Genomic DNA, 16,514 nt, shown 5'->3' with positions numbered 1-16,514 from the left:
GATGAAAAAAAGTGCACATTGGGTTCGTCCCATCATGGAGGGCCCCTCTCTGCTGTATGGTAGATCCAGCCATGTTTATGTAAAGCACATTGAGTTGCCATTGTGTATGAAATGCGCTATATAAATAAAGCTGCCTTGCCTTGCCATGTGTGCGGTCTGTAAAATGTCAAAAAATAGTATGAAATCCTGATCACTGTTTCCCAAAACCCAAGATGATGTTAACTCTTTCGATGATTGAATAGTAGTTTTAGTTAATTTTAAAGTAAAAATCACAAACATTAGATGGTTCCAGCTTTTAATTTAAGATGTAATGCCTATTTTTGTTGTTGTTGTACACAGTAGTAATCTGAATATTTTGAGGTTTTGGACAGTCTTGTTAGACAAAACCAAAAATGTGAAGATGTCACCTTATAACACTATCTTTCATTTTAGAGACCAAATGATTAATTGATGAAGACTGAGAAAAAAAACTGATGGTTAGATGCAGCCTTACCTTCAAGGTCTTTTAATTTCCTAAAATTCATATTTCCACTCACATAATTCAATTAGTTTTTTTATTCTCCCTTAACCTGTCTCTTGTGCTGCTTTAATGTGTGAATCTCCATTTATTTTTATTTTATATGGACCAAAGATGCTTACTAATGTATGTCAAAAATTGGAGCTTCTGGGGAGCACTTGAACGCAGCACACAGTAAAATATGCCAAATCAGCTGAAGAGGAGCTTCAGTCAGCAATGAGTCCAATGAGGAGATATCCTGTGGAAGGGGGAAAAATAAAGGGATGAACTGCACTAATGACCTCATCAATGAAAAGAGAGCACATACAAAAAACTAAGACACAAGTCAACTAAATACAGCTGAGCAGATTAAATCAAAGCTAAAATTAAAACTAATTTGTTTGTAGAAGCAAGTTATATCATTATTTATGTGTTAAAACATCTTTATATTTATATCCTAAAAAAAGATGCTACTAAGCACCAGCTGCAGTAATATGATTGGCCACTAGATGGCAGAGCTATAACAGTAAATTAACTTATTAAATAAACTAATAAAGTTCTGCTTTATATTTAGAAGCTCTTTCACTACTCGGAGCACATTTTTTTGTGTTTCTGGCATTTTGCTCAGTGTGGGTGGTCCTTTTAGTGGGAGTCAACTCCTTATCTGATGTGTTTAAAGCTGAGCTTAAACAGTCAGAGATAGAGTTACTGAGATGTGTAGTAGAAGAAATAGTGTAGTAATATCAGAAGTAGTAGTGGTAGTAGAAGTAGAAGAAGTGGTAGTAGTAGTAGTAGAAGTAATAGTAATAGTCGTAGAAGTAGTTGTAGCAGAAATAGTAGAAGTAGTAGTAGTAGAAATAGTAGAAGTAGTCATTGTAGTAGTGATAATAGTAGTTGTAGCAGAAGTAGTAGTAGCAGTAGTAGTAATAGAAGTAGTAGTGTAGTAGAAGTAGTAGTAGTAGTTGCAGCAGAAGTGGAAGTAGTAGAAGTAGTAGTAGCAGTAATTGTAGTAGAAATAGTAGAAGCAGCAGAAGTAGTAGAAGAAGTGGTAGTAAAAGTAGTAGTAGTAGTAGTAGTAGAAATAGGAGAAGTGGTAGTGGTGTTCCCCTTCTTAAATGACAGAGGTTAGAAGTTAAGTCTTCAGTCCTCTACATCCTGGGATGGTTTAAAGGGGGGGCAGCAGGTTTAAAGGGGGGTGCAGCAGCTGTTGTGGGTCAGACAAATGCAGAATCCCACAAAACATATCAAATAACCCACCGAACAGGTTCCTCTCTTACCTCAGGACTCTGTGAAACACGAGAAAAGACTTCAGGATACACAGACAACACTTCCAGAATGGGGATTTTATTATTTTCACACTGGAAAAAAAATACAGGAGTAGGGGGAGGGGGGCAGACCTCACCCCGATGGAGGGAAGGAGGGAGGGAGGAGGGTCAGGACAAGGCAGACATGGTGACAAGAAAGACTGGAGAGAGAGAGGGAGGGGTGTACATCAGGGCTCTTATTCAGACTCTTATGGCAACTTTATATTAAAGGGAAAAAAAGGTATAGATTGCCCTCACATGAGAGAAAATTCTTCTTTTTTGTCTTTTTAAAAATCACCCCATCATCTCACAGCAGCTTAAATTCTCATTATTCAGTCCATAAAGTGTCAAAGTCATAATTTGAGGGTTTCCTCATCTTTTTTTCTCTCCACTGAGTGTAAACAGAGATGCTCCTTCGATTGTTGTTTTTTTAAATGTACAATAGCGCCACACAAAACTGGATTGTGAACGTACGGTCCGCTACGTGACCCTATTGTGTTGGATTTGGGGAAGAAGAAGAAAGGGGGGATGAGAGGGGGGGTAGCTGGACGAATTTAGAAAATAAAAGAGCTGACAGTAAAAATAGCTTTCCCACTTCCTCCTCCTCATCCTCCTCCTCTCGCCCCCCTCTAGCTCCTTCTTGTCTACCTTGAAGATTTTAAAGATTTTTATAAAGATCAGCTGATTTCAACCTTCTCTAATAACTTTAATTGTAATTAAAACCGTTCTTTTTTAACCCCCCTCCTCTCTCTATATGTTACACGTTTTAATGTATGAAGCCGATCATGTGTGTTTCTAACATTTGTTTCCACGCCTACTGAACGATGAGTGTGTGAAATATACACGATGATAAGAAGATGTCACCGAGTAAACTGACTGTATAGAGACATTCTGGGGTTTTATTGACCTTATTAAAAACACCATACAGGTCGTCATGGTTTTTGTAGTAGTGGTTCTGGTACCTGAGTTTTTTTGTTTTTTTAACAGCAAAATAAAAAGAGTACAGTAAGTAAAGAATCGTTGGGTAAATTGTAACGTGGACGGATCGGTAACGGAGAGAGTGGTGTAATCTTTTTTTTTTAAATATCTGAACACCATGAACAGGTTTTAAGATGTGACACGGAACGATCGATTAAAAGACACCCAGACATTCAGACGTAGATACAGTCTCTGCTCGGTGCTCGGCTACAGCAGCAAATGGGGGGGGGGGGGGGGGGGGGGGTGTTTGTTTGATTTCAGTCTTTCTGAGGTTTGCGTCTGATGCTTTCCTCCTCCTCCTCCTCTTCTTCTACTTCTTCTTCATCATCGTCGTCTCCGAACGTCTGCTCCTCCATGTGGACGAGCGAGTGCGAGCGCGCCGCCACCTGAGCGGCGAGGGCGGAGCTGAAGCTGAGAGCCTGCGAGCCGTGGATCTCCGTCAGTCTGTCCATCACGGAGACGGCAGTGAGTTTGGGCTTCAGGAAGCAGTCCAGACCGTTCTGCGCCTCCCCTTCCTCCAAGACGCCGTCGTATTGGTGCAGCTCGGACGCTCCTCCTCCTCCTCTAGCGCACACCATACCTCCTCCCAGCTCCCCTCCAACGAACCCCTCCGCCTCCCGACCACAGCTGAACTCCATCGTCGGCTCAGCTGAGGGGTCGGCCCCCACCCTCTCGTCTTTTCCTTCCTCTTCCTCGGCTTCGTTTCCTGCCGCGCGCTCCGATAGGTGGTTTCCTTCTTCGTCGCCACCTTCTTCTGCTGAGCCCTCAGAGGCGGGAGTGTCAGGCGGCTCCACGGCGTGATCTGAGCCGTCAGTGTGAGCTGAGGGCGTCACAGCAGCTGAAAGAACGTAGAGGAAATGTTTTAATTCAGGGTTGGATACATTGATTACAAATTTGACCTTTAACTTAACTTGTGATACAGAATAATGAGTCAAACATGTTCTGGTATTTTAAATATGATGCAGCTTGTTCCTAATAATTTGATTCTGGTTGATTAATGACACACTGTGTTGTGTTTTGGAAGCCTTTAAACATATTTGACTGTACTGAACAGTATTTTAGACAATAACATAAAAATAGTAAAAAATACACAAGGAGACATCTTGAAGTTGTTTGTTTTGTGTGTTTGAGTCCCAAACCAAAAGAGATTTATCTACAGTAAATATAAAGAGTAAATGATCACATCTGAGAAGCTGGAATGAGTTGATTTTTTGTATTTTTCTTGCATTAATAACTCTTTAATAATAAAAATGTTGAAATCAAGCTTTAGACTCGACTTTATACCTGTGCTGAAACAATGTATCTACTGTTAAATCAATTGACTGATAATGTTGTTATTACAGGAATTTATTGGAATTCTCATTTTTATGGAGGTCATATTATTTTCTGTAATATTATGAAATTTTGACTTTTTTAAGTGGAGGCTTTAAATAAGCCCATTCAAGTTTCCTAGCTCTCCCTGCTAGCTTTCTAGCTCTACCTATAATTGTAGTCATTTTTTGTGTAAATCTTAACTTATAAAACTGAACTAATTAATCACTTTTGTCAAGAAAAATGATCAAATGTGTCTAAAAAAGTGGCATCTTATCGCTCTTCTCTCTTTCAAATAAACAGTTTTTTTAAGCGTTTGGACATTTTGACAGTGCTACCTTGAGCTTTGAGCTTGCGAAAGTAAGTTTTCCTTTCTTTTTTAAAAGTTATTTATTTATAGATGAAGTGATTCATGGATAATTGTAAAAATAAAAAAAATTTAAAAAAATAGGGCAGATAATCAGTGGTCTTTCCTTCCTTGAATTTGCTGCCTAAATATAGAAAAGGAAGTACACACGTACAACCTTGTATCATCATCATCATCATCATCATCATCCTGACTGTTAAGCCAAGTGCCGGCTTGTACAGTAACACGTACTAAACACTCTGCCGGTAATAAACATCTGAGAGAAACATGCAGATGAGATGAAAATGAGCAAATTAAAACCCAGAGAACATTGAAACAGTCGCACTGTCATCTTGTTTAAAGGAGAAAAAAGGTTAAAGGAGAGACGACACGCTTAGGTGCAGACCTTGGTCATTGAAGAGCATCTGCTTCCTCTTCATCCTCTCGCCCTCGGACGCACGGAAGCCCAGCACAGCTTTGAGCTCTGACAGGACGCGGCGAGACTCCTCCCTCTCCCGGCGCTGGCGTTCCCGTTCCTCCGGTGTCAACATGTCGCACCAGGAACCCCGGCCTTCCCCGTCCGAGTCCGAGTCGGACACATAGGCCTCCCACTCCTGTTCATGATGAAGCAGTGGGAGAGAGTGACGACGATTGACGAGTAAAAGATGAGAGATGTGTGAGATAATCAGCTCTAGATTAGAATCAGACACTTGTGGATCATCTTACCAGCTCCTCCGGTACTGGATCCCTGTCCAGGATCAAGGGGTACGAAGGAGGAGGATCAGGAACCTCGGGTAGAAGAGGACCACACTGCTCCACACCATCCACATTACCTGTACAGAAGATGTGTATGTAACTGATATTAAAACAAACACTTTCAACAACTCATTACTGGAACTCAGACATTGTGTTTGTGGTTTCGTGTACTTCATTCATGGGGAGCTGCGTACTTCCTCCATGACTGGCAATAAGTCTTGAATCCCAGTAAAGGAAGGGGGGAAGGAGGAAGTGTGCGCTAATAATAGCCTTAATTTCACTGTGGAGACCAATATACGACTGAAGACGGGGGTGTCACTGCCTAGTTTTGTATATATTTTAGGACATATTGCAAATGATATGTGAGGAAATATCTCTAACACTAAGAAAACAGCAGCAAAGCACTGATTTAACAGCTTTTATAGATATTTAAGTGGTTATTTTTTTCTATAATTTACAATGAAAAGAATAAAACACTCAGACTATTTTATCATCAGTAGGCAGTGTGTTTTTGGGTCTGTATTCGTCCCACTCAGCTCACCTGGACAAGCGTTGGCCCGTCTCAGCATGCGCTCCACCTGTGTGATGGTGTCTTCCCAGCAGCCGGAGCTCGCCTGCATGTGCGGCTGCAGCTGGTGCAGCCGGTCGTTGAGGTCTTTGTAGCCCTCCAGCGTGAACTCCGGCACTTCTTTGGACACCATCAACTTCTCCAGGTCGTCCTCAAGAATGATCATCCTGAAGACAGCGCACAAAAGGAAGAGGACGAGAGGGATGTAAGCGGCACAAATAGTAGCAGGTTTAAATTAGACACAGACTGATAGATTTCTGTCAGACTGTTTATCAGATTCATACTTTAAAACACACACAGGAATGGAGGTCAAGAGTTTAAATGTGTATAAACTATAAGTGTGTTTACCTGCTGGATCTCTAGTGCCACTTTTAAGTTTGGTCTCATTTGAAAAAACATGCTAAGTGTCATTAAAAGTTCACTTTCATATTATGTGTACTGAACTGAAGTGTCTTTTCTAATCTTCAACACACTTCAAAGTTGTCTCAAGAGTTTTAAAATCCACCGTAAACCTAATCCTTCTCATTTCTGGAAAGCTGAATAAAGATAATCTTTATATAAATTTTATAGTATTTCAATATCTGTTTATTAACTTTTTTTTTTTTTTTTATGTTTTCGAATTTCAAACATTTATTGTTTTGGAGTGAATTATACTGTAAATATTTATCCTATTCAACATATATTTCACTTTCTAATCTTCCTATTTATTCTTATTTTCTTTACTGTGTGTGTGTGTGATCACTGCTTTGCTTGTGCAGCGACCCACTTTCCTCCATATTGCTCATTAAAGTTTCATCTTATAGGAGGTGTAGAATGAGGTCAGTGAGGATTGGTTGTGTGTGAGCGCGTCTCACTCGCTGAGCACAGCCTTGAGGTGCAGCTGCAGACTTCGGATGGAGGTGTGAAGGGTGTTGAGCTCTCGGCATTTCTCCCTGACTCGCCCGGTCCTGTCGGAGCCCGTCGACCTCGGCTGGGTCTCGAAGTGGCGGTGGAAGTCGTAGCTGCGCTGCACTTCGCCGAGACAGCTGGCCAGAGCGTGATGGAGGGGCTCGGTCACCGCGGCGATGGAGCGGTGCAACGCGGGCGTAGAAGGATGAGGAGGAAGAGGAGGGGAGGTTTCTCCTTTTGGGATGCCTTCTTCTGGCTCTATTCGCCACGGTGACAGGAGGAGGGCCAGTCGACGGAAACATTCAGAGCTTTGTCCCACCCACAGTTGGAACAGCATCTGCAGGAAGACGAAACCAACAAACACCAACTCAGCAAATATCATACATCAAAGTACAACCCGCTCCTTTCTTAGAGATTGTGGTTTTTAGCTGTCAAAAGGTTTCTTGTTTCAGTCTTTTTTACATCAAAAGCAAAATTTAGGTCAGTTCATGAATACGCTTCTTTCATTTCACGGCATTGCCCAAAGCTCAAAGCTCTCAAACAAAAGGAGGCTATCTGACAAATCTGTTAAGTGTTTGCAAGACACTGAGCTTACACACTGACAGGAGAGAGTTGGATTAAATGGATTGGGGCAACTGCATGAGCGGTTTCTATTAACCTTTTAGTTCTACTGTTTCCCACCACTTCCAGCCCCTCCTGGTCCCCCCCCCCCAGGCGTTACCTTTAGGGCGGGCAGGCTGTAGTCGTCTGTGAGCTCCTGCGCCTGCTCGTCACCCAGGTGCTCGATTCCCAGTCCGAGCCCCAGCTCCTTCAGAGGCACCGCAGACACGTAGTTGGTGACGTTGTCGATCTCAGAGTTCAGAGGGAACGTTAGGAGGCGTTAAGGACGTGTCACACTGTTATGAAAATATGTTTCTTTGGTTTCAACTTGTTGCTTTTGTCTCGTAAAACAAGCCCTTTCACATAAATCTGAGTTTATTTCATATTTCAAATGTATTTTTATGCCTATAAACTTTAAATATCATCACAGGAGACTCAACATTATCCTTCTTGCTTAGTTACAACTGTGTAACACATTTTCCCTTTAATCTTTTGCCATCTACGCTCAAGTTATATACTGTATACTGTATTTAACTGCTTTTGGATGCAACAGTATCTTTAAGCCTGGGTCACACTGCTTCAAACCCTGAGACACAAAGAAAGCAGGCACCATGACTGAGATGTTTAAAAATATTTAAAAACAGATGTTATGATGCTGACTGCTTTTCAGTAACCTTATTCAATAACAGAAAAGAAGAGGAGCTCGTTGTTTGTCAATATGTCTGCAGAAAATAAAGTTTAAATAGCTACAGCTAGGATGATTTTATGTATGTAACCAAATCCAGTCACTACAAAGCAGGCCATAACAGCGAGACCTCCCAGTTAATGAGTTATTCTCGACAGGTAAAGGATATGCCTTGAGCATGTGACAGGTGGCTCTCCGCGAGGCTCTAAAGGCAGAGCGGAGCGCCCGGTAAAGGGCCTTTCTCAGACCGATCAGCTGCTGACCGCGTGGCACCGCCCCTGGCCCCGCCCTGCTAAAGGAGCTGGCCGCACTCACCCTGTCGAGCAAACTTGACAAGTGAAATGTGATACAACTGTGGAGACGTCCCAAAGAGGCAGGGGGGCACACACAACACTGAACATGACATCACTGAAGACGACACACACACACAAACAAACAAAAGATGACACACACACAAAGACATGAACACGACACAGGAATGTGAACACCAACAGGACAGTATGACATGCTAAATCATTCAGGGATTCTCTACAGATAATGCTAACGCTAAACACACAGATAGAGACTATAGTGTCCTAAAATAAATGCTAACATCAACAGTGTGACACCTGTGGACAAACTACCTGAAGAATTAGTTGAATTAGCAGCACGCTACCAACACAGGAGTGGGTTAATGAAGCAGGCCCCAAGACAGCAGTGAACGTTGGAGGAATGCAGATTTAAAACAGTGTGTGATTGGGTGATTTGAACGTTATGTGGACATAAAACGAGCAAACTTACAGGGTGAACCCTCTGGAGATGACCTCGGTCTCCTGCACCAGGCGCAGGGCTTTACGAGACAAGCCCGTCAGAGTCTTGCTGTTGTGGACCAGAGTCTGGAGCTGAGTGGCTCTGGCGTGGACGCCTCTCTGCATGCGGCCCTGTCTCCACAGCGTGGCCCCTCTCAGCCCCACCCAGCCCAGCAGGGCAAGGCCCCACGGGGCGGCGGCCAGCGACCACAGGCCCTCGGAAACGGAGCACAGACCCAGCAGCACTGCAGCCATGCCGACCAGCCCCGCCATGTCCCTGAGTGAGGAGGACAGGAGGAGACTGTGATTATAGAGTTTGATCATAGGAGATGTTTAAGTCTGTGTATGAAGGAGATTAATATTATAAGAGCTAATAAAATAAACATTCTTTATTTAGTTAATCATTTAAGTCATTTATCAAGTAAAACGCCAAGCAGTTACAGCTGGTTCCAGTTTCTTACATGTGAAGAATTTGGCTTTTCTCCTTTTGTTGACACTAAGAACTGTTGATAATCCATTAATCTAACAGTTGTTTTTTTTAATTGATTGATCCATTAATCTATAAAATGATAGAAAATACTAAAAAGTGTCCACCCCAGTTCCCAAGAGTCTTGATTTGTTTGACCAACAGACCAAAAAGTCAAAAAATATTACAAAGTTTGGTTGGCTGTTGCAGAGTTATTTTCTGTCATTCCAGCACTAACCTCACATTATTTATAATTAGATACGCTTCAGTATAAAGGTGGTACATAAAAAAATAAATGAAGATGCACTTTGTGTTCTTTTTAAAGGCCATTTTTCAGTTATCTGACATTCCCTTCTTAAATTTAAAAAATTACTTTTTAATTCTTTTAACAGTTCTCTTTCTGTCTAAACCACTGCAGCTTAAAACACATATGTAAAAATGTGTGTTGAACTGATGTAAATCTTGCCACTAATTTGACTTAAAGATTAAATGAAAGTTTTACATTCAGTCAAATCTTCAAGTCAAAGCTGAATAATCTTGCACATAAACAAATTATATTATAAGAGAGAGAGTAAAATCGAACAATACCACACAATCCAGTACTTTAAAAAAAACCTGTACAGTTTTTAATCTCAAGTGTTGGATCCACTTTAAGATAATATTTAAGGCCATATTTTTAAAATTGTGATGGTTCTGTGTTGGTGATGATATATTTTTGTCTCTTTGTCTGTCAGTGTTTCTTTTTTGTTTGTGTCTTTCTTTCCTAACAACGCACCATAGGGAGGGTCTGGCGATGAGACTCGGTCTGGGCAGGTTGCTGGCTCTGCTGGGTGAGCCAGAGGGCGACGAGCCCAGTATGAGCAGGCTGGGGTCTAACAGCTCGATCAGTTCCACATCCTCCTGCAGCAGCACGTCCTGGTCGAGAATGCATCTCACAGAGTACTGACCGAACACGCTGTCCTGTGAGTAAAATAACAACAGGTTTTTAAAGAGAACAGATGCCTCTGTGGTTTTCGTTGCCAGCATTCCTTTCTGTTTCCAGTTTTACCCACCAGTTGCTGCTCCAGCTTATGAGATGCAGCAGCCTGGTGAATCGGGCTCCATCTCCTCAAGGCTTCAGCCAGTCTCCATAAGCGTCCTCCCTGCAAGACACACACACACACACACACAGGAGAGGGGCTTATTATTTGGTCAATTAACTTCCGGCTTCTTCTCATTTCCCGTCACTACGGTTGAAATATGTTCCAGATTGAAACAGAAATGATTCACCTGTGGAGTACCTGAGTATCCCAGGAGACAAACTCTTTCAGGCAACAACAATAAGTGCTATGTGTGTGTTTATACAACACTCACTCACTCCCGGGCATTATATAGCGCACGGCTGTGGCACAGAAAGAAAAAAACCCCAAAAAAACCACACAAGTGCTTCGAGTTTGTTCAATTTCCATTTTGGTGTCTTAACTGAATGTTTAGATTTTCAGCATCAATAAAACTCGAACTTTTATCCTTTCAAAAATACATGGTTGTCAGATGGAAGGAAGGATTCTTTTAGATCCAGAAAAACACACACACACACACAAGCTTCTGTTTTATTTCTTGGTTCATTGATTCCCAGCAGCGGGGACTCCCACTGTAAACAGCCTGAACCAGAAACACAACTCCACAGCCTCACAGTTTAAAGTTTACATTGACATTTTGACATGTTACGAAGTGCAGGCTTCAAAATGCTGCTCATTGCCGTCGTCTCGCTCGCTTGCAGGTGCTAAGAAAAAGCTAAGAAAAATGTGTTTAAATGTGTAAAACGTTTCTCTTTTACTGTTGATTTTTGATGATTGAGCTCTTTTAAAGCACTTTAAATATGAATCTTTCATTTGCACTGTATGTTATTTTAACAATTTAAATGCAAATCATTATTTTATGCTGCACTCTCATATTTTATGCTCTGTTTTAGTCTAACTTTGTTTTCTTTCTCCATTTCTATTTTTCTGTACTTTGTTCTTTTTTAATTATATGTTTTTATGCTTCCAATTCTTACTGTTAAATCATCTGATATTTTGTTTTTATATAAAGCACATTGAATTGCCCCTGTGTATGAAATGTGTTATATAAATAAAGCTGCCATGCCTTGCCTAAAATTATGAATAGGATCTGCTATTCACTAATCTACTTTGTGCTTTGTGGAATGAGTAAAATGCTTTGTGAAAAAAAAACAAACCCCTGCTTTTGAAAAGACATGTTTAAATAAAATTAAAAAGCAGTGAACGAGGGATCATCATAACACGTGAAGTGTGAGTGTGTGTAAAGTGTGTGTTTGGAGCTATTGATCCAGATTAAGCAGCCTGAAAGATGACCCCTTTTCAATGGGGGGGGGGGGGGGGGGGTAAAGCACAAGTGTTACAAGCTTTAGTTATATTGATTACTGATTGGAGACTGAGCTTCCAGATGGGTGTTTTCACATGTGTGCGTGCTTAAAGTAGGCCACAACCGCGCCTGATACTACCACAGAGATGATGTAAACCACACGCAGATTACTCTTCTCACTCCTGTTAACATGATGCTTCAAATCTTTGTTGTTGCTCATCAGTATTCAGCCAGAGTCACACGAAAAAACTCCCCCCGGCTCCTCAGACCGCAGACTGATCCCAACAATGACAGAGAACAGATACGGACGTACTCCCTATGACAGCAAGTGGTCTGTGTGGTTTAGTCATTTTTTCAAGCAAAAAAACTAGGGCTGCAACTAACGATTATTTTCATTATTAATGAATCACTAGTGGATTAATTTCTTGATTAGATTCAGAGACAGTTTTATTCTCCCCCAGCACTTTAAATAAGATAAAGAACTAAGGACAATGTAATCTACTCATAATGCTACCAACGCTTTAATTTATGAATTTATTCAATATACATTATTTATTCTATTCTATGTTCTGTGTTTTATTTTATTTTAAGTTATATGCTTTATTCAATGTCATATGTTTTTATGTTCGCACCACAGAGTAGCAATTTTTATTTCGTTGTATGAATAAACACTGACAATAAAAGCAATCTGTCTATCTATCTATTACTTATTTAGATAATAAAACATCACAAAACTGTGAAAAATTCAAAAATATTGAATTTACTATAAGCCACGACTAAGAAGGAACTGGGGAACGTTTGGTACTTAAGTTACTAATTGCTGTAGCTTTAAAAATTTGGAGACTTTATATCATTCCTTAATTATAAAAGTGAAATCGTCATGTTTTGGATGGACAAAATTTGAAGACATCACCTCAGAGTTTAGAGAACTCATGATTTCTTCACAACTTACGCAATTTTTAATGAAGTTTTATATAAAATAACCAATTAATAAAAAGAATTGGAGCTAGTACACTCTGTCAAACATGCTTGTAGGATTGTCGAATAGCTTCAGAAACTTCCTCCCCTCCCAAACACCTTTCCTATGTCAGATTGGAGGGGTTGAGCAGTGCTGTTTCTGTAACTTTCCAAATCAGAAAATCCGACTTTCACACCAACTTCCAGCTGTGCGGATGTGAGAGAGGAGCCAGGGTTTAAACTCTCTTCTTTCACAAACTGGCCTTTCTGAACTGCTATCAGTAAAACAGCTAATAAAAAAACAAAACAGGCACAATTCAGCCTTTTTATTGGTAATGTGATGAAAGATAAAGCTATGATCCATGTATGTGAACGAGGTGTTTACCTCGGCTCCGGCTCTATCTAGGCTCCAGGAAATTGGCCCCACAGAGGGACGACCCAAAAGCTTTCCTGTCTCATCTCAATCCCTTATCCTCCTTAACTCCTTACAACAACAGTGCAGCAGAGAGGAAGCGTGACACGTACGGAAAGTTCCTGAACGAAGCAAACACAACACTGTTTCCCGTAGCGAGAAGACGAGGAGAAAGGGGGGGGGGATTGAGTCAAGTGATCCTGAGCTACCCAAGAGGCATTACTCATCTGACAAAATCACAGGTTGAGTCCAACTGTTAAGACCGATATCAATTGTTTAGATTAATGTGAGCACTGTTAAGTGTTTGCAGGTTTTTAATCCTTTTGATTGCAGAGCCGAAGTGCACACAGATAAATTAAAAACAGATATGCACATGTGAAAATCAACGAAATGCACGCAGGCAGTTTGTAAGACGACGCTCAGAGAGGCAGCAGAAATAACGTCAGAGAGAAAGCAGAATGTGGTCTCTGGTAATCGCATTTGGAGTATCTCTTCTAAAAATCGCAAGCGAGATGCAAGAGAGAGAGGGAGAGAGAAGAGAGAGAGAGAGAGAGAGAGAGAGAGAGAGAGAGAGAGAGAGAGAGAGAGAGAGAGGAAGAGAACATGCAATTCACGATACCTGTGTCTGTGTGCAGGAGATGCTTCTCGTCATTTCTCTATAGTATCTCTGTCCGACTGCAGCAGAGAGCATGTAAACTAGTGTACATAACGGCCTGTGGGTCATTGTGTGCCGATATGCGTCACTGTTTGAAGTCAATAGTCAAATTAATTACTTTCTGTCTGGCTGCACAAGTCAAACAAACACACATGTGCTCCCTCTCTCACACTCACACTCTCTCACAGCCCCGGGTCAGAGAAGTGAAAAATAATGAAGGGTGCTAGTTAGGGTTGCGCCTCGCTTAGACAATTAGTCGACTGTGTCTGACCTGATGGCGTCTTGGTTGATGAAGAAATTTAAAGTTAATTTGTTGTATTATTATATGATCCGAGAACTGAAACTGTTACCTAATCAATAAGTCAGTTTATTTTATTGATAGAAAATGAATCAGCAGCTGTTCTGATGATATCTTCATCATTTCAGTGATTTCTGAGGGAAAATAACAACAATTCCTCATGTCAGAGTTGCCTGGGCTGAACCATCGGATGCAACTTAGGGTGTGTGACTGAGTGAATAAGAGCTATATAAATGCAGTCATTTAGTTATTAAGTCAAGTCAAAAACCTTAGTCTCTTATAAACACTTAACTTTGAGAAAAGCCCCTTCTTGGGTGGATGATGATGATGGCTGGATACACACAAGGTTTTGTTATGTCACCTAATGTAAACTTCAGTAATGTTTTGTGTGAGTTTGAGCATATGGGAGGTGGGTTTGCATGTGTTTTACATATCTTTGTGACATGTTTTATGTTTATAGTTATTATATTTACAAGTCTGGGTGTGTTCCATGTTTTAATCGGTTCATTTCTACTAAAGTTCAGGTTCTGCGTAACTGCACTAATCTGCACAGACAGTAACACAAGAGATTATATCTGACTGACATTTCAGTTAAAGTCAATTAGGGAATTGGTTGATGAGAACGGATAATTTCTTTAAGAGATAACAGTAGTACTGCTGGTAGTCGCATGTGTAGTATTTGAGTCTGTGATGGGGGGACGGGGACTCACTGAAGTTTTCTGTGGACCTTCATCCGGAGAGTCGAGGTCTCCCTCCTGTCCGCCATATTCATCCTCTTGTGATGCCGTCGGACATGCCTCGAAGTCTGTGTGCCCTAAATCATGCAGGTACTGGAAAAGAGGAGAGTTCTGCAAAAGAGAAAGAGAGAGTAGTTGAGGAATTTCAGATGAGAAGAAGACAAAATAGTGCTAGAAGTGGATCGATGGAGAGGAGGAGAAAAGAGTGGCGATTAGGTCATTAGTCTGATGCGACTTGAGCTGAAACTCCACCTGATTTTGCCCTAGTTCCCCCCCCCCCCTAGTATGAATCCAAAAGGTGTCCCGTCTCTGATAAGCGAGCCGAGAACCTCTGATTCATGAGCTGGTCTACTTTCCCCTCAGGATTGATCTGCTGAGAAGTTGAAACGCTCCACCTTTTAGCCGATCTCTCCTCCGTGCGGCTTATTTTTCTATTCTGGGAGAAATTCTGTAGAGCCTGCGAGCATTCACATGTGAATCTGTACATCGGCACACTCTCACACAAATGACAGGACCTACAAACAGGGACACTGAACGTAAGCACAAGTCATAAAGTCATAATCCAATCTTCTGGCACACAGATATACACAGGCATTACCACTGTTCCCTTGGCCTAAACAAAGAAGGCTCTGAATCTAATCAGCCATGAAATAAGCAAACATCCCCCTGCTAAAATTTGACTAAAAAAGATGCCTGACCCAGTTCTCTCCAAAAACTGCTGATCCTCTGTTGCTGGGAAAAGGTTTATACTGGGAGCATCTCTGCTGTTGTTTTGGGTGCACAAGCAGTGTAATATAATTACCCACACACACACTGCCTCTACACACCCATCTGCAAATACCTTTAAAAAGATAGCAGTCAACACAATGAAATGTTACTCACTTGCATTGTCACAGGGAGTCGCAGCTCATGTTGTCACCGGCCCAGATGTTATTTTAGCTATGTTATGTGTCAGTACAGACGCATTGGACCCCCCCCCCCACTCCCCCCCCCCCCTTGCACCCCTCCTCACCTCCTGCAAACTAGCAGAGTCCAGTAATGATGAAACACCAATAACAATGCGCACACTAGCCCAGCTCAGCTTAGTCCCCTCTCATGACCAACAAAGCTCCTTGGCAAGAAACACAAGCCAAATATGAGGATTTGTTTTGGGCACTGCAACAGGGCAAAACGTCTGCTTGTGTGTGTATATATATATGCTGTGTGTGTGTGTGAGGCTAGCACTAGCTTGCTACCTACCGTCTATATTTCAGGGTTAGGTATGACAAAGCATCAAAAGCTACAAGTTGCGTTAAAAAACACACACAAACCTCAAATACCACATCTTCATCAAACTCCTCAGTCATTGCTCTCCGCCGGCCCGTTTTGCATATTGAAGTTGTAGTCAGCAGGTACAGCCAAGCAAGCGCCGTGTTATATATTAAGAAGTTGGTTGTTAGCCGTTTTTTTTATGGCTAGAAGCTTCGCTTGAAAGCCTACAATTCCCAGAATGCTCTGCTTCAACCCTGCCGCCGAACGCTGCGGCGCTTCCTCGCGACCCAACTGACATGTGTGTTCGTGCCAGTTAGAGCGCCGTTGCTGGTGGCACGAGGGAAGTGGAGGAGGCCCTAACGGTTAGAGTGTAAAGCTAACGGAAACCATAGCAACGACTTACCTTTTTATCTTATGGTACGTTTACTGTAATACTTTAACTACATCAAGCTCATAATACTTACTTATTTACTTACTTCCTTACTTCACATGCAGGACTTTTACTTGTAATATCGTATTTGTACATACTGTATTGGTAGTTTTACATAATTAAAGGCTTTATATACTTTTTTCCACCACTGTAAACAAGAAGTTATTGCACTTACTGTATGACCCAGTTACCATAGTAACAAGGATACTTCTGGCTGGTAGCCGTGT

The 16,514-nt window shown here is 41.5% G+C and overlaps 1 protein-coding gene across 2 annotated transcripts; it reads right to left on the bottom strand.

Moving 5' to 3' along the window:
* Positions 1-1,831: 1,831 nt before the first annotated feature.
* On the bottom strand, positions 1,832-16,068 carry vezt (vezatin, adherens junctions transmembrane protein). Of its 2 annotated transcripts, none has more exons than XM_062443865.1 (12): positions 15,917-16,068; positions 14,580-14,717; positions 10,239-10,328; positions 9,962-10,146; positions 8,713-8,997; positions 8,103-8,260; positions 7,369-7,517; positions 6,614-6,984; positions 5,733-5,926; positions 5,162-5,268; positions 4,842-5,049; positions 1,832-3,616 (listed from the first exon to the last, which is right to left on the bottom strand). In XM_062443865.1, exons 1-12 carry the CDS (start codon positions 15,950-15,952, stop codon positions 3,036-3,038), a joined length of 2,502 nt encoding a protein of 833 aa, XP_062299849.1. In that variant the 5' UTR covers positions 15,953-16,068; the 3' UTR covers positions 1,832-3,035. The 2 variants fall into 2 exon arrangements, with proteins under 2 accessions (XP_062299849.1, XP_062299850.1); XM_062443866.1 differs by having other exon boundaries at positions 8,103-8,248.
* Positions 16,069-16,514: the final 446 nt, after the last annotated feature.

Source organism: Scomber scombrus, chromosome 22, assembly GCF_963691925.1.
Source record: "Scomber scombrus chromosome 22, fScoSco1.1, whole genome shotgun sequence".
Lineage (NCBI taxonomy): Eukaryota > Metazoa > Chordata > Actinopteri > Scombriformes > Scombridae > Scomber > Scomber scombrus.
Note: the sequence above shows the minus strand (reverse complement) of the source record. Positions and strands in the feature narration are given on the sequence as shown.